The 21,978-nt window shown below is 48.3% G+C and overlaps 1 protein-coding gene across 1 annotated transcript in view; it reads right to left on the bottom strand.

The window, feature by feature from the left end:
- The window catches only part of hcn4 (hyperpolarization activated cyclic nucleotide-gated potassium channel 4), a 90,115-nt gene that overhangs the window by 48,411 nt on the left and 19,726 nt on the right, over positions 1-21,978 (bottom strand). Inside the window, exons 3-4 of the mRNA XM_056607160.1 lie at positions 11,097-11,258; positions 6,180-6,398 (exon numbers count right to left, since the gene is read on the bottom strand). Coding sequence (XP_056463135.1) covers positions 6,180-6,398; positions 11,097-11,258 — 381 coding nt within the window. The remainder of the gene's footprint in view (positions 1-6,179; positions 6,399-11,096; positions 11,259-21,978) is intronic.

The following is a 21,978-nucleotide window of genomic DNA, read 5'->3' as shown; positions in this document are numbered from 1 at the left end:
ACGCTGAGGCCAGGCGCTGTCCCCCTCTACAGAGCCCCCCTATCAGCTGTTCCCCTCTACAGAGCCCCCTATCAGCTGCGTGGCTGCGGCGGGCGCAGACCAGCTGTCACTTCTCACACCTCGCGCCGATGGAAAAGGACCCGGCGACAATTTGAAGAAGAAAAAAACAAGACTGCATTCCTATTTTGTAATACCGATGTCTGGTGCGTTCACAGTCAATTTGCATGAACGGCTCGGGTTTGAAATAGGGCAGAAAACAATATCTGCTTCTTTGAGATTCTCTTTGCGCTGGTCTTGTTTACACAGATGGATGAAATCTTATATATTTTTAGAATGGCGAGAAAACGTGCTGTCTTTGAATTCAATTGTTCCCTCTTTCTGACCTGTAAGTGTTCAACTTGATCGCTATCGGCTTGCTGCTTTGTGTTAACTTCTGTGTTGATACTATAGGCTCTCTAGGTTGTGTTAACAGTGTGTGTAGATACTATAGGCTGTCTAGTTTGTGTTAACAATGTGTGTAGATCCTATAGCACTATAGTTTGTGTTGTGAGTGTGTGTGTCTCCTAAAGGCTCTCTACTTTGTGTTAACAGTGTGTGTATGTATACCCTATAGGCTCTCTAGTTTGTGTTAACACTGTGTGTGTCCCCTAAAGGCTCTACTTTGTGTTAACACAGTGTGTGTCTCCTATAGGCTTTCTATGTTGTGTTAACAGTGTGTGTGTGGATCCTATATGCACTCTAGTTTGTGTTAACAGTGTGTGTTGATCCTATAGGCTCTCCAGTTTGTATTAACTGTATGTGTGTCTACTATAGGCTCGCTACTTTGTGTGAACCGCGGGTGTGGATTCTATTCAAGAGCTCATTTAACTCAGCTTGCTAGCTTCTGACAGCCCAATCATTTATCACATGCCGTCGCTTTGTAATATAATTCTTTATCCACAGCGGATTATGCCCATGCTTTCTGATGGTAATTCTTTGCTGTCTTTTGAGAAGAGAGCAAATTTTCCTTTTTTTTCGTCCCTTTTGGCCCACTTCAGAATTCCCTTCACAATATCATCGTCCCCCAGAGAAATTCTAATTCGTTTTATCGGGGTTCTTTTTCTGAATCGTGTTCATACACATCCAGTAATAATATAGCACTAAGGGGGTCATGTCCATATGGTTTGGTGTTTGGGAGCCCGGTCTTGAAGCTGGTGATGTAACGCCTGAGGCGTACCAACATGAAGCCCTGAGAATTAAAACAGGCTGGTAATTGAGTCTGACTGCTGCTTTGCATGGCATTAATCGGCTCTGCCTTGCTCCTCAGCAAAACGTAACCAGCATTGCCTGACTTCCACTTAAATAGGTCACCAAAGACAAATATTTGTATGTCTAAATGAGTTTTAGTACAAATGGTGAGGTGCAGACAGTAGCCGACTCAAAGTCAGAGAACCAACGACCCGGAACCGTTTAAAATCTGTACTTTGAAATTGCGTTCTGTTATTTTTACAGAAGGTTGTGTTAACAGAAGCATGTTTGACTGGCGCTTCTCTCAAGACCATTCTGGAAATTCATCTTGGAATTCTGGTTCTGGCACTTTCATACTGTAAACTCTATATACTTCAATCACAGTCTGAACTAGTGATATTGGTGAAAAGGTATTCATAGTGGACAAATCCTGCATCGAATCATAATTATTTGAGTGAACTATGCTTCAGGAAATATCTATTGATGTCTTCATATTAAAACATATAATATTATTCACAAATACAAATGGGTAATTTGCTTGAGAAGCCTAGTATTTCTCCTAAGCGGTCCCATAGCTCTGCCGAGGGTTTCATTGAATTCATTTATTTCTGCTCCTTTCAAATTATATTTTACAGGATTAGAAATGTGTAAGAAATATCGTTGGAAAAATAATTTCACTTATTTTACTGACACTATTCATTTTGATTTGAGTCCCTTTTTGAGGCAAGATGAAACAGGATTTAATTGATCTCATACGAGTTTAAACCCCTCTTCTGAAGAATGTTGTGCTCTTTACTGTCTAAGCCAGAAATAGAGCGAAATGGTGTTGAACAGCAAACCCAGTCACCTGTTCCTGTTTACCTCCGACGGAATGAGGATGAGCCACTGTTTAATGTTGAACTGTCAAGTCGTGTCAGGGTAACACACAATCCCAAACACACACACCGACACACACACAAACACACACACACACACACTCTCACACACACACGGACACACACACTGACACACACATACTCTCTCACACACACTCTCTCCCACACACACACACTCTCCCCCCACACACACACACACACCCACACACACACTCTCCCACACACACACACACAAACACACACACACACACACACACACACGGACATACACACTGACACACACATACTCTCTCACACACACTCTCTCACACACACACACACACACACACACACACACACACACACACACACACACACACACACACACACACACACACACACACACACACTTCCCCCCCCCCCTCACACACACACACACACACACACACAGACACACACACTTCTGTTCCCACCTCATCTCCTGCTGCCTAAGGACTTGTCACTGCTGTTGTGTCACCGTCCCAGAGATCGGCGGATAAACAACCCAAACTATCACAGAGTGGAATGTCTCTCCAGCAACTCTAGACCTGTGATTGGCCAGAAATGACTGAGGGGTAACTTGGAAGGTTAACTATTGGCTACCGCCGCAGTGACCCATTCATCCAGCTGATTTGTGCTCAGGTCCCCTAGAGGAAGGAACAGCTGGCTGTGCCTCTCTGTCTGGCTGAAAACAACCACCTGTCTGTGCTCCAGAGAACCAGCAGCGGATACCACCCCACCCCCAGTGTGTGGCGATGGTGGTATTAGGCTAACACGGGGAAGCAGAGTGCAATCTCCAGAAGGCAAAGCCATGTCTCGGACAAACACTGACATAAGAGACAACGACAAACTGTCTCTGTCCATAAGAAGGACCAGCTTGGATAAGATTAATACGACCGGACAGCTTTGGAAAAAAAACGGGCTTTGGTCGCCTGGTCGAGGCTGACTGCACAGGCAGAGTGGCTTATCGCAGAGGGACACTCAATGAAAGAATGCACTCTCTTAAAAAACTAATTACAGACAGTAAAAGCATTAGGCGGCAAGTACACCGGGCTAAAAGGAGTCCTAAGACGGGGTTCAGTGCTGGCTCAGGAGCTGCTCCGCTGCCTTCCTGAGAACTGGCTAAAACCAAACCCTATCTCGGCTGAAACACATGTCATTGGAACGGCTGGTTCTGATTGGCTTATGGGCGGCGGCAAAGTCCCCAGGCCCCAATTTGAGCCAATCTTCAACGACAATGGACGTCAAAGAGTGGGGTTGTGTTGTTGTGTCGTGTTGTCATTGTTTGTTTTTAGATCTCAGGGTTGTGTGGTCATGTTTGCATTGAGTAGCTGTCCCGTTGTGTTTAGAGTGTTGTGTGTGTTGATATTGTTGAGTTTTGATCTCAGTATTGTGTTGCGTTGTTATTGTTTTGTTTGGTTCTGTGTTGCGTTGAGTTGTTATTTGTTGTGTAGATCTCAGTGTTGTGTTGTGTTGTGTTGTAGTCATGTTGTGTTTAGATATCAGTGTTGGGTTGTGTTGTGTCGTGTTGTAGTTTAGACCTCAGCGTTGTGTTGTGTTGTGTCGTGTTGCGTTGAGTCTAGACCTCAGTGTTGTGTTATGTTGTGTCGTGTTGTGTTGAGTCTAGACCTAAGCGTTGTGTTGTGTTGTGTTGTGTCGTGTTGTGTTGAGTCTAGTCCTTAGCGTTGTGTTGTGTTGTGTCGTGTTGTGTTGAGTCTAGACCTCAGCGTTGTGTTGTGTTGTGTCGTGTTGTGTTGATTCTAGACCTCAGTGTTGTGTTACTCTTTAAGGCCTCCCCCCAGAAGGCGGCCATGTGGCAGACTAGCCGCCCAGCTCATTATCGCCCTCCACACGGCCCTACTGGGACCCAGGCTCTGGGCCTGCTCAGCCTGCTGCCAGAGCCCTCTCCTGGGCATGGAGCAGAGACATGAGCTCCACCACCACAACAATACAGCCAGGCTACCTGGAGGTGTTCTGGGGGACACCTACCCTGATGGCACTCAATATCACGATATATCACAATTTCACTTTAATATGGTTGATAATTGTTACTTTTTTAGAAAAATGTCCTAAAATAAGTGGATCAGCTATATAATGAGCAGATTTATATACAGAATTAGCAGGTATCTATACTTAATGAGCAGGTTTATATATATATATATCCATAGATAATGAGCAGGTATATACTGTATATATATATATATACATATACATATATATACACTTACATACATGCATACATACATAGATACATACATACATACATACATTCATACTTACATACATACATACATACATACATACATACATACATACATACATACATACATACATACATACATACATACATACATACATACATACATACATATAAGCACATATACATAATGAGCAGGTATATATGTATGTAAATATATAATGAGCAGGTTTATAGACATAATTAGCAGGTATCTATCCGTAATGAGCAGGTATATATGTATATATATTGTGGCAGACTGCAGGGAGGAGCGAGGGGAGTGGTATGTCTGGCAACCTGCTGGCTCTGTCACGTTAAAATTGTACCGGGGGCGAAAGTTGTACCGGCCTACGTCATCGTTTGTTTACATCCTGACAACCTGCCCGGCAACAGACGACGAGATGCAGAAAACATGTTTCCAAACGACGAAATAACATAATACAGATAGCGGATCGCTATCTGTATTATGATAGATAGCGATAACACTTGTTTTTACTTTATATTTGTATTGTATTTAATTGTTTAATCGAAACAATAAAAAAAATTGCCCGCGAAACGGGCGATCGCGTCAAATGACAAATGTTTTGCCCGCGAAACGGGCGATCGCGTCAAATGACGTAGGAGGGTTCTTGAAACATAATACAGATAACGGATCGCTAGAAAACACTTGTTTTTACTTTATATTTGCATTGTATTGAATTGTTTAATCGAATTTAGCTAGTAAACTGAGTGTTTTAAGCAGGTTTCATAGTCTAGAATGTTCAAGAACCTTCCTACGTGATTTGACGCGTCATTTGACGCGATCGCCCGTTTCGCGGTCAATTTTCTTTATTGTTTCGATTAAACAATTAAATACAATACAAATATAAAGTAAAAACAAGTGTTATCGCTATATATCATAATTCAGATAGCGATCCGCTATCTGTATTATGTTATTTCGTCGTTTGGAAACATGTTTTCTGCATCGCGTCGTCTGTTGCAGGGCAGGTTGTCAGGTTGTCAGGATGTAAACAAACGATGACGTAGGCCGGTACAATTTTCGCCCCCGGTACAATTTTAACGTGACAGCTCCACCCCCACGCCTTGCATGGACTTCCTCCCCTTAACGACGACGCAAGTCTGGGGATCATTAAGCAGGGGTGTTTGGGCTTAAAAGGGCCAAGACACAACAGACAAGGGGTGTGTGATTTTGAAGGGCTAGCACACTACAGACGGCATCTGTGTGATCGTCTGGAGTTGCTGCACGGCCAACGAGGAAGAGATAGGTGGACATATTGAACTGATTAGGATACGGATGGTATCCTAAGAGGTGGATGACCCTTTTCCAACCCTGGTGGTTTTGATTTACACGGTAAATAAACCATCACCCATTTGAACTGCTCTGTGTTGTGTCTGTTTATCTATTCAACTTGGTGGCGTGGAAACCCCACACCTACTGGCCGGCTACAATATATAAACAAATATAATGAGCAGGTATATACAGTATATATATACTTATACAGACATACATACATATATACATACATACATACATATATATATGCAAGTTTACATAATGAGCAGGTATATATATCTATATATACATATATACAATGAGCAGGTACTTATACAGAATGAGCACCATGTGGCAGGACGACAAACACCCTCGTACCATCCCTCTACCATCAAAACCGACCCGCCAAACAACAACCAACCAACAAGCAAATAGCATCTCTCAATCTCAATCAAGGGCCCTTTGGATCAAAACACCCAAAGGCCCCCCAACGATGGCTCTTCACCTCCCCCCCCCCCCCCCCCCCCCCCGGATGTGTGCCCCCCCTCACCTTCTCCTGGTACTGGCGGCGGGACGAGTCGAGGGACTGGATGAGCGCGGTGGCGTGGCCCACGAACATGGCGTAGCAGGTGGCGCCCACGATCATGCTGAGGATGGTCAGCCACACGTCCGTCATGCCCACCGGGGGGTGCATGCCGTAGCCGATGCACAGCATGTGGCTCATGGCTTTGAACAGGGCATACGAGTACTGCTGGCCCCAGGTGTCGTTCTGGAGAGAGGGAGAGAGGAGGGGGGGGGATAGGTGACTCTCTCTCTGGGACGGAGTCTTTCTCTGTCGTCCTCGCTCTCTGGAGAGAGGGAGAGAGGAGGGAAGACAGGTCACCATCGCTCTGTGGTTGAATCTCTCTCTCTCTCGGTCTCTCTCTCTCGTTCTGGAGGGAGGGGGAGAGAGGAGAGGGGGATAGGTGACTCTTGCTCTGTGGTTGAATCTCTCTCTGTCGTTCTCGCTCTCTGGAGAGAGGGAGAGATGGAGAATGGAGGGAGGACAGGTCACCATCGCTCTGTGGTTGAATCTCTCTCTCTCGTTCTGAAGAGAGGAGGGAGGACAGGTCACTCTGAAGGTGTTTGGATCTCTCTCTTATTCTCTCTCTCTCTCTTTCTCGCTCGTTCTCTCTCTTTCTCTCGTTCTGGAGAGAGGGAGAGAGGAGTGAGGACAGGTCACTCTAGCACTGTGTTTGAATCTTTCCCTATCATTCTCTTTCTCAGTCTTTGTCTCACTCTCTTGTATGAATCTCTCTCTCTCATGCTGGTTAAGGGAGACAGCTGGTAGAACAGGTCTCTCTCTCCAGTGGTGTAGTCTACTTTATTGTAGTGGGTATACTGTGATGATTCCCTCCCAGCCTCGTACAAACCCGTCCCACTGGTACGTGTACGTGTGTGGCACTTATGGGGTGTCGCACCACACTCACTAATGCAGGGGACTACAACCCGCTGATTTAAGAGTATAACGATTATCAACAATCATGGAAAGCTGAAAAGATTTATCAGTTTTAATAACAGTATGAACAAATAGAACACAAAAATGAGCAACCCTTCGAGCCTGTCGGTACCCTGCAACCGAGTCAGGAGTCCTCCAGGATATCATATCCCGGAAGGCCTCCTTCTTCAATCGGCTTCCCTGGCCACCGGTGTCCACCACGGTGTCCGAGGGTTACTGCCCCTTGAGGAGCCTAAGACCCTGAGGCCACAGCTAGCCACCGCAGCTTCAGCAATGGAGGCTTTGAACACCGCCCACTCCGACTCAATGCCCCCAACCTCCACAGGAATGCCAGAAAAACTCAGCCGGAGGTGTGAGTTGAAGATACCTAGGACGGGGGCCTCCTCCAGACGTTCCCAATTCACCCGCACTACTCGTTTGGGCTTACCAGGTCTATCCGGAAATTTCCCCCATTCCCTGATCCAACTCACAACAAGATGGTGGTTGGTTGACAGTTCCGCCCCTCTCTTTACCCGAGTGTCCAAAACATGCGGCCTCAGATCAGATGACACGATCACGAAATCGATCATCGATCTTCGGCCTAGGGTACTCTGGTACCAGGTACACTTATGAGCACCCTTATGTTCGAACATGGTGTTCGTTATGGATAATCCATGACTAGCACAGAAGTCCAATAACAAACGACCGCTCGGGTTTAGATCAGGGAGGCCCTTCCTCCCCACCACGCCTCTCCAGGTGTCTCCATCGTTGCCCACGTGGGCGTTGAAGTCTCCCAGCAGAACTACGGAGTCCCATACAGGACTCCATTCAGGGTCTCCAAGAAGGCCGAGTACTCTGAACTGCTGTTTGGTGCATACACACAAACAACAGTCAGAGTTTTCCCCCTACAACCCTTAGGCGCAGGGAGGCGACCCTCTCGTCTACCGGGGTAAACTCCAACACCGCGGCGCTCAGCCGGGGATTTATGAGTATCCCCACAACCGCCCGGCGACTCCAGAGAAGAATAGAGTCCAACCCCTATCCAGGAGTACGGTACCAGAGCTGAGACTGTGCGTGGAGGTAAGACCCACCAGATCTAACTGATAGCGCTCCACCTCCCTCACGAGCTCCGGTTTCTTTCCCAACAGCGAGGTGACGTTCCACGTCCCCAGAGCCAGCTTCTGCCGCCCGGGTCTGGTCCGTCGAGACCCCTGACCTTCGCTGCCACCCATGTGGCTGCGCACCCGACCCCAACGGGTCTTCCCACAGGTGGTGAGCCCATGGGATGAAGAGAGGGGGGGTGCCACGTAGTTTGTTCGGGCTGTGCCCGACCGGGCTCCGTGGCAAACCCGGCCACCAGGCGCTCGCCATCGAGCCCCCCTGGCTCCAGACGGGGGCCCCGGGCTTCCTCCGGGCCGGGTCACATCTCCTCTTCTTAAGTTATTCATTGAGGTTTTTGAACCATTCTTAGTCTGGCCCCTCACCTTAGACCACTCTGCCATGAGAGACCCTACCAGGAGCACGAGGCTCCAGACAACACAGCCCTCAGGTTCACAGGGACACGCAAACCTCTCCACCACGATAAGGTGACGGTTCTGTACTGTATTAATCTCTCTCTCTCTTGCTGGAGGAGGGAGGGAGGTGGGAGAACAGTTAACCATCAGACTGACTTAGATTGTTGTCTCTCGCTCTCTCTCTCTCTCTCTCTCGGACTCTCTCTCTCTCCCTCTGTCTCTCCCTCTGGCTGTCTCTGTCTTTCAGTATTTCAGGTATGATAGTGTTGTGTGAGCGAGGAAAAGGTCACTGAGCACTCTGACAACAAACACATATAGACTCACTTGCCAAGCCACTCAGATACGAGCACTCACTGACACACACACACACACACACACGCAAACACGCACACACACACACGCACGTCTCCAGAAATGCACGCAGACACACACAGCCATTAAAGAGGCTATGAGCAATGTCCACTTGTCTTCAGGTTGAGAACATTGGGAGAGGTGTGTTTTTAACACAATATGCATCCAGACATGACAGACATTCCCCGCCGAAGCTTCCAACAGTTGAGAGAATGGGAGGCGTGACCAAGAGGCACTGGAGACATCTGAGACGGAAACTAGGTCAGCTATTTGGAAAGAAAAATCTTGTTGAGATTTCCTTGTTCGTAGAACCATCACCCCCCCACACACAGACCCCCCATCCCCCCCCCCCTTTCCTTTAGATCCCCGGGGATGTCAGTGGGGAATCAATATGAGATCTCTACTGGGGATGACAAATCCAAATTGCTTTCCAACTCATTTCCACAGCAGGAAAAGCTGAGCGATAGCAACGTTATTAGCGCCACTAAGAAGGTAAGGAGCCATGATTCAGGCTGATAATGGGACAGCTACTGTACAGGAGAAAGAGGAGAGGTATCTATAACGAGGCTAATCAGAGACCGACCGACCCAAACGGAGTGCATTAAAACACATTCTCCAGCCAAGCTGCCGATAGCGGGCACAGTAGCCGCCTTGCTCCAAGCGACCGGGGATTAATTCAGAAAGATCTATTTGTTTTGGTGTCACATCGGAGGATCATTCTTCTAAGTAATTCAATTAATTAGCGCTTGTTTACTGAGCGAAATTCAACAACCTCCTATTCTCATGTTAATGAGCGTCTGCACCATTCAGGCGGAAACTTTGAACCCAGAGCAGAGTGGTTGTAGTGTTGCTCTCGCTCCCCAGTGTCATGGCCGCCGTGGACCTGGTGTCTAAAAACAGTGTCAAGGCGTAACGTCGTTAGAAACTCGTTTATCTCTCCTCTCTGCAATCATCTGCTGTCACCTGAGAGCCCTGCATTACAGCGGCAGGAGATATGATTTGGAAAGCAGAGATCATGTTAATGGGGGATGTTAAATTATGATGAGATATTGTTAGGAAATATGAAGTATTTAAAGTCAAGAATTTGTACGTTGTTAATGGTTTCATTCGTGCGATTGTGACTTCATCTTATTAAATGATAACAGGCTGGTAGAATTAAATCTTTAATAAACTGATAATTTAATCACAGGGAAACCTAGATGAAATGTATTTCTAATTGCAACACATAATTGTAATGCAAATGAGGGCCTTATTCACATATTTCACGTATTATATTCACTATAAGTAAAAAATATTATTCATTATTTGGATTTCAACTCGATGCAAGTTTGTCTTTGACAACTCAAATCAGATAGATTTCAGAAGCATAGATTAATTAAACAGGTTTTGAACTCAAAGGAGAGTAAAAAAAGGGCAGTTAACACCTGACGTGGGACTTGTAGTTCCAGAGCTAATAACAACAGCAACGCTCTCTCCAAGAGCTGCTGTGCTGTTGGGTCGATGTGGCAGGGGTTCACTGCTTCTGAAGAGGATTTATCTAACATTTGGGAATAATCCCCTATTGACGAGAAACAGGTTAGATCTAATTCGACCTTTAGAGACAGTAGCTGGATCTAATCGTCTCTTGGGGGTTTTTCACGATGAACTGCTTTTTGAAGGGGGCTATGAATTGGTTGGCCTTCACGTCAACATTGTGGATACTTCCACCGATGAACTGATATAGATCACAGGGCGGTGTACAAGAGGCTGCTATTCAATTTGTTCATTCTTCCTGGAAAGTACGGTTCCAAAAACATTACCTCTCCTAGCACAATCTTAAGTATATATCTAATGTATTTCAAAAGCATATGTAACTAAAATCAGGATGGGGTAGGACTTTCTTTTGGTTTGATTTTGAGTTGTTTTTCTTTATGCTCGGTAAAACAGAGTGAAGACAATTCAATTCAAGCAGGGATGAAGTTCCTTACCTGCTTGACTCTTCCAGACATAAGGCATCAGAATCAGAATCTGATTATTATTATCAGATATATGTTACATCATCAGAAAGGCAGTGGTTGAATTCCCCCTTGCAGCGTTCTTCAAAACAACCGCATGTCATTTAAAAGACGGAACAAGAATCACTCACCACCATTTTGTTCTTGGACACCCAGCAGTCGGGGGGGAAGTCCTGCAGCATGGGCACCAGGAACTGGAGACAGCCGTCCCAGTGGCACAGCAGCAGCATCATCCCGATCAGGTTGACTATCCTCACCATGGCGCTGGCCAGGTCGTAGGTCATGTGGAAGATCTGAGACGGGCAGCAGAGAGAGACTCGGACAGTCGGGGGACGGCAAAGTCAATCTGTGGCGACACACAATCTGAGTGTGGATTCATCAACTGCTCTGAATCTGAGGGTCAAAATGGGTGAAATCGATGTGCTGTGATGCGATCGGGTTTAATCTGGACGTGGGACCACACAGGAGACAGGAAAAGTGTGTCGAACGAGAACAATGACAAAGCCGATCTATAGGACACAGCCGGGCCGACGTGGGGCCGATCATATCCCAGTTCTTCAGGACACCCTGGCTTAGCTAACAATCTTTCCCTACAGGCATGCCTGTAGGCCCCCCCCCCCCCCCGGGCCGCAATATCTCTCATACCCTGGCTACAGCCCTAGTTACAGTCATTGAGATGAACAAGAAAAAGCCAAATGTGTACAACAAACAGCAATGAGCACAGGCCAGGCCACCCCCATAAGGCAGAGTCAGACGGTCACAGCTCCTCAGAGATCCACGCCGGCCTGGTCCACTGCACGGCCTCACGCGGTCGTCATACACCCCCAGCCAGGCAGCAGGGTTAAGCTGGGGGGATTCATGGAGAGTGGAACAGAAGCAGGGTGGCTCAGTGGCAGTAACCGGAGCCTGCTATGAGCAATGTACTTAAGCCGTGGTCTGTTACCCAGCATGCAGTGCGGGGGGGGGGGGGGGGGGGCGGGCCTCCGAGTCTCCTCCACTTAGTGTTATTGGTACGAGGGCCCTGGAGCCGGGCCCCTGCTGCACGGAGCGCTCTCCGGCTGGGTTAGTTAAGTCCTAATGATAAATACACTCATAAGGCACTCAGGTGGGCCGCGGCGGCGTGCACTTTAACTGCGTCGCGCGTTTTAATGCCTCATAATCTCACCGGGGGCGCTGGGGGGGGCTGTCAACAGGTCGTCCTCTTATTACAGTAAACACCACTCGGTGGCGTCGGAGCCCGGGGGACGCCCGGGGGGGGGGGGGGGGGTGGTGCCCTCTCATGCGAGTTGAGGTGATGGTTACCTACTCCTCGGTGTCCGTTTCAGAGCATGCAAATGAGTGTCATTTCGGATGAGGGTATTTGTCTGTATTTTTCGTGCGACGGAGGGGAGAGTGTGTGTGTGTGTGTGTGTGTGTGTGCATGTGTGTGCATGTGTGTTTGTTTGTGTGTGTGTGCGAGTGTGTGTGTGTGTGTGTGTGTGTGTGTGTGTGTGTGTGTGTGTGTGTGTGTGTGTGTGTGTGTGTGTGTGTGTGTGTGTGTGTGTGTGTGTGTGTGTGTGTGTGTGTGTGTGTGTGTGTGTGTGTAAGAGCCATGCAGGACTCAGTATAAGTGGTTGTCAGTGTAAGGTCACAGTGGTCTAGTTCTGGTACCTGGCTGGTGTCAAGTGAGATGTAAAGTACCTCCGGGACAATGCAATGGGGTAAGAACCAGATCCAAGCTACCTCAGAGTCACAGAGACATTCTTTATGGTCCTTACTCTCTTCCACTCTCCTCATCACTTCCTATGGATGCCCTTGTATGTCACACACACAATCTTTCTCTCCCCATCTCTCTTTCTTTCTCTCCCTCTCTCCTCATCTCTCTCTCTTCCTCTCTTTCTCTCAGTCTCTCTCTCTCTCTCTGTCTCTCTCTGTCTCTGTCTCTCTCTCTGTCTGTCTTTCTCTGTCTCTCTCTCTCTCTCTCTCTCTCTCTCTCTCTCTCTCTCTCTCTCTCTCTCTCTCTCTCTCTCTCTCTCTCTCTCTCTCTCTCTCACACACTCTCTCTCTGCCTCTCTCTCTCTCTCTCTCTCTCTCTCTCTCTCTCTCTCTCTCTCACACTCTCACACTCTCTCTCTGCCTCTCTCTCCCCATCACTCTCTCTTCCTCTCTCTATCTCCATCTCTCTCTCCCTCTCTCTCTCCCTCTTTCCCCCTCTCTCCCTCTCTCTCTCCCCATCTCTCTCTTCCACTCTCCCTCTCTCTCTCTTTCTCTCACTAGGGACATAGGTTTTTAATGGGGTTTGAGTACAGTGCAACAGGATGCAGCTTCTTCACATCTTCATTAATATTGCCTCATTGTGTTCGCCAGCTAGTACACACTATTTTGTAATGAACCGTATTTGCCGAAGGCGATGTTAATTAAGCTTTAGCAAAGCATATAGCATCCAATATGCATCAGTGCAATCTCATCTCATCTGGACAAGAACTGTCTGTAACAAAACAAACAACAAAAACTATCGATGATTACCTTATTGGAAATGAACTGATCATGAGGGGCCAAACATGGACACAACAATTTGCGCAACTACATTTGTTGGCAGGAAGGAAGCAATTTCTTAGAGGCTGTGTATAGAGAACGCATGTGTAAACATTCATGCAACCCCATCAGCATTGCCCACATTGGCGTTACAATACACATTTATAAGAGATTCTCATTTCCATTTAGAATTTAGAATAAGCGATCATAATTCTTCTACCTTGCATGATTAACATGCCAAGAAGACATTTCTCCCAGAGTGCTGTGCAAAGGACAGATGAGCATAACATCAAGCGAAGCATTCAATTACAGCAGTGCAGCTTGGTACCCTCAAGGCATTATGAAGGCATTACGCGAGAGGCATGTTTTAATTTAAGGTGATCAATATGAGCTTGTTGACAGTATAATCGAAACACAATTCTCTCAAGGAGACTTAAACGTAGATTGCATTTTAAGACATGCTGTGTTTTCCATACACTCTTAAGGTTCAAGTCGATGCTTTTGCTCATATCCAGTGGCAACGTTGATCGTATGTAGCTGCTACCAATGTGTTGAGAGTGTAGTACATGTCACATCCAAGTGGCGACGTAACGTTGCTACACCACAGCGCCTCTAGCTGTACGACGTGCTGACATGAACTTTCTGAACTGGTATCACCGTGGCGGGGGCTGAGAAGCCAAAAGTCTTTGTCAGGGGGAGTAATTCCCTGTAATTCTCTGGTTTATATTTAACATGTTTGAAATACGCTCCTGTACTCTGCGATGGAGGGAAGGTGATTCCAATATCTCCCTCCACACAGCCCCGCCGTCGATTCAGCAATGCAGACTCCCGCTGTGCAACAGAAGCCTACAATTATGAGGAATTGTATACATTAAAGGAGAAGGAGGTTATTACGGGATCATTATTTTGAAAATAATAAAACCACCCTCCCTTCTCCTCCCTCCCTCTCTGTATACATCTCTCTCTCTCTCTCTCTCCTTCTTTCTCTGAACCTCTCTCTCTCCTCCCTCAAAGTTGCCCGGAGGAGCACCGTGGATTACGGACGGGGAGGTTCTGCCTAAAGACACATGAACAGAGAGAGCATCTCAGAGCGTGACGTGTTACATTAAGCATGATGGATTGCCAGCCCCTTCGTGTTTAATTGATAAGGACACACACAAAGAGCCTGACAACATCACTATCAGAGTAAACAAGAGGGCTCTGATGGATGGGGCACGGGGGGACAAGCCAGCGGTATCCGAGGGGGCTTACGGCTAAGCAGGTGTCAGCTATTCTTCCCCTGCCTTCAGAAGCATGGAAGCACGTCATCAGGTAATCTCAGTCCCTTCTTGTGTCTAATGGGTTCTGGGCCTGCGACGTATGGATCAGTGTTCTTCATGTGAGTCGCCCCTCCCCGAGCCACAGTTTGACGTCAGTAAGGATATCGCCAGCTTAGGGATATTAAAATACGCCCAGAGGCTGAGCATCATCAGAGGAGTCAACCCTCAAATGGAGGGAAGCTGTTTTAGATAAGTTTTACATCATCGCTGATGCTGTTCTTCTGTGTGGTCCCGGTGTATCAACCCACAGGTGAGTTAACCATGTAGGCAGTGTCCCTTAAAGGGACACAGGTTTGATTCCCACCTTTGCTGCACGGCATTCCCTTTCGTCTTCCATTGACTTTCCTGTCTCGTTTCACTCTCCCGTCCATTAAGGCACGAAACAGCCCAAACCAATACAAAAGAATACTTCTCCTCCGAAGAGAATACGGAGAGTGCCATGACTAACGATAATTAATATTGATGGGATCTTTTAGTATTGGACGTGTATGGATCGGAGTGTAAAGTTGCCCAGCTGCTGCTGTTGCGGCCACACATTGAAGAAGCCCTACCCTCTACCTGGGACAACCTTCAACATCAAGACGCTTCATTTTTTTTCCCATGAAAACAGCTTCACAAAGTGTTCTGGAGAGCGCACACCGATAACAAACAACCCACCCCCTATGAAGACCCCCACATAAAACAGTAGAAAAACAGGCGTGTGCAGGGGTGGGATGAGGGGAAGATGTCGGTGATGGTGGTGGTGGTGGTGGTGGTGGTGGTGGTGGTGGTGGTGGTGGTGGTGGTGGTGGTGATTGTGGTGGTGGTGGGGTGGCGGGGTGGCGGGGTGGCGGGGTGGCGGGGTGGCGGGGTGGCGGGGTGGCGGCGTGTAGCTTGCTGAGTCCTCCCCAGCAGATGGGGCGATGCCAGCAGGCTGCAGGTGAGAGAGGAGGTGCATATGTTCCTGGAGGCTGATGGAGGCGACGTGAGCACCTCAGCCAGTGGAGTGTTGTGGATTCACCCAGCTGCTGGAGGCTGCCCTCGCCGCTAATGATGATGAATGTTTGACGTAGTGCGGTGCCAGCACCCGATTGTACTTAAGATAGTGATGAGGCAGACGTTGCCCCTCGTTCTCCAGGCGAGAGGTTCCCCTCGCTGGAGCCCAGAACCGGCGTTATCGTGGAGGTTTCCGTTTTTTTGGATACTTTGTCGAACTTAAAAAATGGCCGTTGCCTGAATAACTTATCCACTGTTTTTGCTTGTCGTTTTTTAAACATTGAATCACTCATCTAATGTTTTGCTGCCTCGAGACAATCAGTAGGTTTGCATACATTTTCATATGCAATGTTCTTTTCCTGCAGAAACCTTTTTCCCCGAATTAAAACGCAAACACGCTTCTCAAGCGAACGTCTCAGTGCTGTATATTTATGCAGGCCCATTTGAATAATTGTTCATAAAGCCATTCCATTTCCTTTTTTCAGAGTTGTCACAAAAAGAGAATCCAACCATGAGGACCGATTGTGTTGAGGACGTGTGTGTGCGTGCGGGGGGGGGGGGGGGGTGCTGTGGTTCTTCCCATTGTAAAGAACTCCACCAAAGTGCTTCCATCATGCACGCTGTCATGGTGCAGCGGGCGCGAGCGCTGAATGAGAAGTGCGGCTCCGAGTGGACCACAGGGAACACCCTTCCATCATCCGTCCGACGCAGGCCCGGAGCGCCCGGAGCGCCCGGATCACAAACCACCCCTCTCTCGTCCCGCTCCCGCCCGCCGCCCGCCACACGCCAATGGGCTTCGGAGGGGATTACACCATTCCGTGGGATTTCTCCTCTTTTTTCTTTCTTTTTTCCCCTGAAGGGAACCCACAGCGGGTTCTCATATCACACAAGTCCATTCAGACGTTTGAGGGCCTGTCACAGCTACTGGCGAGCCTCATTGTACTTTCAATAATGCCCCATTAAAGCCTTTCTTCCAGCCTTGCTTATCTCTGAAAGAGCAGTCCTCTTTGCCAAGGTATTGGGTCAGTGAGTGGGGGGGTCTGACTATTTGATTTCCCCCCCTGTTTAAAACATTTTTTTTGTGCAAATTTGCTCGGCAAATAATTCACTGAAAGGGCGGAACCGACTCCCTCCCCGCGGAGGTGGACCATGTGGTCTGACAGAGGGGGGGGTAGTGGGGGGATGGGGGGGGGGGTAAGGAGAGAGGGCGGTGTAGATATGGGCAGAGGTGGACCATGTGTTCTGAAAAGGGATGAGGATGGAGGGGGTTTTGGATGGGGTCGGCGGGGGGTGGGGGGGATGAGGATAGTGGGGGTGTGGGGTGAGGCGAGAAGGGAGTGTTGATATGGGTGGAGATGGGATGGGGGTGGGTAGGATGGGACCGGATGGGGTGGGTCTGTCACATCAAATGATTTTCCCCCTCGTCTTAGAGCTCGGAGCCACTTGAGCAGCAGAGCCATCAATCTCCAGGACACAAGGTGTCCATACTGATGGGGAGAGCCCCCCATGCCGTCCGATGCATGTAAACAACACATGGCTACTGCAGCTCTCTCACCCGCCCCCTCCCTGCCCCGGCTGGAGGTCCTCCCCATCACGGGGGTGTGTGTTCAGAAGACAAGGACATACAAAACAGACCATAAGATAGGCAAGTGGACAAGCAGATGTATACAGACACACACACACACACACATACACACAAACATACACACACACACACACACACACACACACACACACACACACACACACACACACACACACACACACACACACACACACACACAAACGACTACACGTTCAAACACATGCACATACCACAGATACACACACACAATAACACGCACACACACACACACAAACAACTACACATCCAAACACATGCACACACCACGGATACACACACACAAACACACACACACACACTCTTTCCCTCACACACACATAAACCCATGACGGCCCGGTCTCCTTCTCCCCGTGGTCGAGGTGCACCCCGGGTAAACACCCAGTGTGTGTCAGGTAGGGGTGCCAGACCGTCGTCCGCGGCAACAAGACGGAGCCTTTGAGCAGAGTCATTAGTGCATCGCCTCACATGTGATTCAATAACGGGCTGACTAATCCCCCTTCAAACTGACGTGTTCGTCGACAGGCGCCGACTCCAACAAGCCTTGTTTCCATCCCGATGAGACGTGACAGCATGGCGGGGAAGCCTCCCCATGACTCCAGGGAGGCGAGCTGCCCTGACCGCGCGGCCCGTACCCGTGGCTGATGGATGACTACAGTGTTTGTTTTGGACGTTGAGAGCGGTCTAATTACTGGTGCAGATTAGGTGCTGCCTAAACAGAAATCCACCCAGACTGACACAGGCACACAGGAAGGCTGAGCGTAACGTATTACTGTATGCGTGTGTTGCTCTGAAGGAGGACTGAACCCGGTTAAGAGACACAGCGTATACGTCTTCAGACGGCCGTATCAGTGGGGAGCGCTACCTGACATTGTTGGATCTTGACTCAGGTAAATATGGAGGGAAATCGTATTTACATTGAAGCTGAAGTGAGAGGCGTTGCAGTCATAGTGTTGTTCAGAGGTTATGATAATTTATATAGAATGATGGAAACGGTGTATGGGAATGGCTATTACTGCTAAGGGATGGTGCTGTAACCAGCTTCTGTACCACGTTGAAGATGTACTGATAGAGGCGCAAGCAGGCAGCGGATGTGTCTGGCATTTTTAATAGCACTCGCCTGAAGTGTGTGTGTGTGTCCGTGTGCCGCGTGCAGTCGTGCTAGTGAGTGTGTGCGTGTGCGCGCGGGTGTGTGTGCGTGCTGTACATAGATGAAATTTAAGAAGCCAGTAAAAAAGAGAATTTCAAACACTGAATTTTGTGAACAATGACCCACTAGTTCTCCAAATTATGAATAATCATTTTGTCATCTTTTAAGTGTTGCTATAAATGCTACAGAACACAGAACGCCTCCAGCACCAGAAGGAATCTGGGAAAATAATTCCCTACATGATGCCTCTCTGAGTTATTAACCAGTTAGCTAGTAGCCGCAGTTAGTAGCCTTCTAATTGTATATGTTATCGTATTTTTGTTCTTTTTTAGTTGGATATTATTTCTACCATGGCTGAGTAAAATGCCAGTGAAATATTCAAGCCCATTGAGCGACCATATGGTGGGATGAAAAGCGTTACACACGCAAGTGTCACCGTCAATTGGAAAAGTCAAAATGTCATTCAGGTGTTGAGCTCTTGGTGACAAGTCCTTTCGCAATGACAGATGACATTTCTGAGAGCCATCCTCTGGAGTGCTCTCACACTGCGCCAGAGCTGGCCTTTTACTCGGTCCGCCTAACCAGAACTCATCAGCATGCCTGGTGTGCCCGCACACACACACACACACACACACACTCACACATGGACACACACACGGACACACATGCATATGCATACACATGCATAAACACACACACACACATGTGTACACATACACACAGACTCACACACACAGACACACATACACACACACGCATGCACACGCAAACACACACACACACACACACACACACACAGACACACACACACACACGTATATACACATACGCACACACACACACACACGTACCACACACACGTACCACACACACACACACACACACACACACACACACACACACACACACACACACACACACACACACACACACACACACACTCACACATGCACACACACACGGACACACATACATACGCATACACATGTATAAACACACACACACACACACATGCTCACACATACACACATAAAACTTGCAAATGGCAGATGCCTCGATGGGGCTTGTTTATATTTTGTGTTTTTTTTGTTGCATGTGGGTCAGCTGTCCTCGGCGGTTGTAGCGGACTGGGGCTGCTGTTGTTCTTTGGTTGTCCTCTTTCTCATCCCTCCTTGTGTTCCCTGTCCTCAGGCTCAGCCTCACAGGCTCAGACTGGTGTGAGTGTGCGTGTGTCTGCGTGTGTGTGTGTGTGTGTGTGTGTGTGTGTGTGTGTGTGTGTGTGTGTGTGTGTGTGTGTGTGTGTGTGTGTGTGTGTGTGTGTGTGTGTGTGTGTGTGTGTGTGTGTGTGTGTGTGTGTGTGTGTGTGTTTTTGTGCATGAGTGCGACATGAGAAAAGCCCATTGACGGCATGTCCCCTTCATCCAGTGGTAGAGGGTGAAGCGGGCCCGGGGGGGTGTCTCCCGTGTCTCGGTCTCCACAGGACCAGGCCCCGACGGGGGGGGGGGGGGGGGGGGGGGCTGAGTGACAGGAGTTTCCTCCAGAGATGATTCATCTGAGCCTTTGAAATGTCGTGGAGGAGCCCCCCTGTGCGCCGCTGAGTGCAACCCTGCGCAGGGCCTGCCGGTTCTGGCCGGCTGCCACCGGAGCTGCCTCCCTCTCAGGGCTGCTGGAGACGGAGGGGGTTTAAAAGGGGATCCGTCCTCTGTCTGCCCCGGGGCAGGACAGGGGTATGTTTCAGATCGATTATCCATCGATCCGCTATTCGTCCCTGGCTGACCTAGCCAGTCAACCAACCAGTTAAGACAACCGCACATGAGGAGGTTTGCGTTTGGACAAAAACGTTGCACGTGTTGGATTTGAGGCGGAGCTGTTATTTTTAATTTGTGTTGCTTATTATCTAAACCTTTGGGCAAAGATCAGTGAGCGATTTTATTCACTTGCAATATATCACATTTGCCTGATAATTATCATTATGAAACGAATAAAATAATGTTTTTTGATCGATTTGATCATATATATTTGACCTATTATGTTGAATGAGACACGTTTGATTTTATAATAATGTAACAACGATTTAACGTGGTACTTGCAGCATTTGCAGCATAATGGATCATTCAGCCTTGGAAACAAACATTTCCATCTTAGCGATATGAACCAACGTGTTTAATATTATAAAATATTATTATTAATATAATGGTTAGATCCTTCAGTTTCTTCTTGTTTATACCCACCCAAGCTGCTGCTGACTAAACAAAAGCTGAACCGTCTCTATTCCACTGAGCCATATGGCTTTAGAAGCTCGAACGCTCCCTAAACAAACCAGTGGGAACCGCTAAAACAGGTGCTGTGTTCCCTCGTACCTGCACCCGCCACATCTGCTGTGTGTTCTGAAGAACCAAACATGTCCACCAGCCCCGGGCTTTCAGAGAAGAGACATAAGCCCCGCATCCTCCCCCTGTCCGCGGAAAGAATACTCTCCTCAGATCCCCTGTGCAGTTGGCTGCTGCTGGTCATTAGTCCCTCCCTACCGGCCTGATGCTACCCGTCACACCTCTCGGGCCGCACAGAAGGCCTCCGCGGAGAGGAGGAGGCAGGAGAGGAGAGTCCACGGGCCTTTCAAGCTATTTCTGCAATTATAATTATGCTCGCATTGCAGGAACGCCACTCTGGGTTCGCTGTGCTCGTCGCCGTACAGACGAATGCGGAGGAATGCTAATCGACGTCTCGGCTTCATCAGCTCACTGGAGACGTGTGTGAGGCTTTTTTGAATCTTCTTCAAGGGCGGGAATAATCAGAGGTGGTTCTCTCCCCGAACAGAATGCGCCCCCCCCCCCCCCCCCCCCGAGGGCAGGGGCACTGTATAGCTTCTCTGTAAACATATTTACAGTAGCTCCCCGGGATGGGAATTGGAAAAGAAGAGCTTTTTATTTTACACCGCCAGTACCATGTCCTCTCTAAAGCCTTTTTTCTTCCTAGATCTGCATGGTGTTATTTTCAGTTTGTTCCCCACATCAGGATTCTGCAGTAGAGTTCTCTATGCGTGTCCGTCTGTATATCAAGAGTAAAGTCGACCATCTTTACCAGCACTTTCACACATAATAGTGAGATGATGTGCACAGCTCATTACGTGTTCACTTTGTGTTCACACTTCAGATCAGATCTTTGTCTGTCTCTCTCATTCTCTCTCCCTCTCTCTCTCTCTCTCTCTCTCTCTCTCTCTCTGTCTCTCTCTCTCTCTCTCTCATTCTCTCTCCCTCTCTCTCTCTCTCTCTCTCTCTCTCTCTCTCTCTCTCTACCTCCCCGTTCTCTCTATCTCTCTCTCTCCCCTCTCACTCCCTCCCACCCCCCTTTCCCTCTCTCTCTCTCTCTCTCCCCCCTCCCCCTCTCCCCCTCTCTCTCTCTCTCTCTCTCTCTCTCCCTCTCTCTCTCTCTCT

Source organism: Gadus chalcogrammus, chromosome 14 (assembly GCF_026213295.1).
Source record: "Gadus chalcogrammus isolate NIFS_2021 chromosome 14, NIFS_Gcha_1.0, whole genome shotgun sequence".
Lineage (NCBI taxonomy): Eukaryota > Metazoa > Chordata > Actinopteri > Gadiformes > Gadidae > Gadus > Gadus chalcogrammus.
This window is presented reverse-complemented; position numbering and strand designations above follow the sequence as displayed.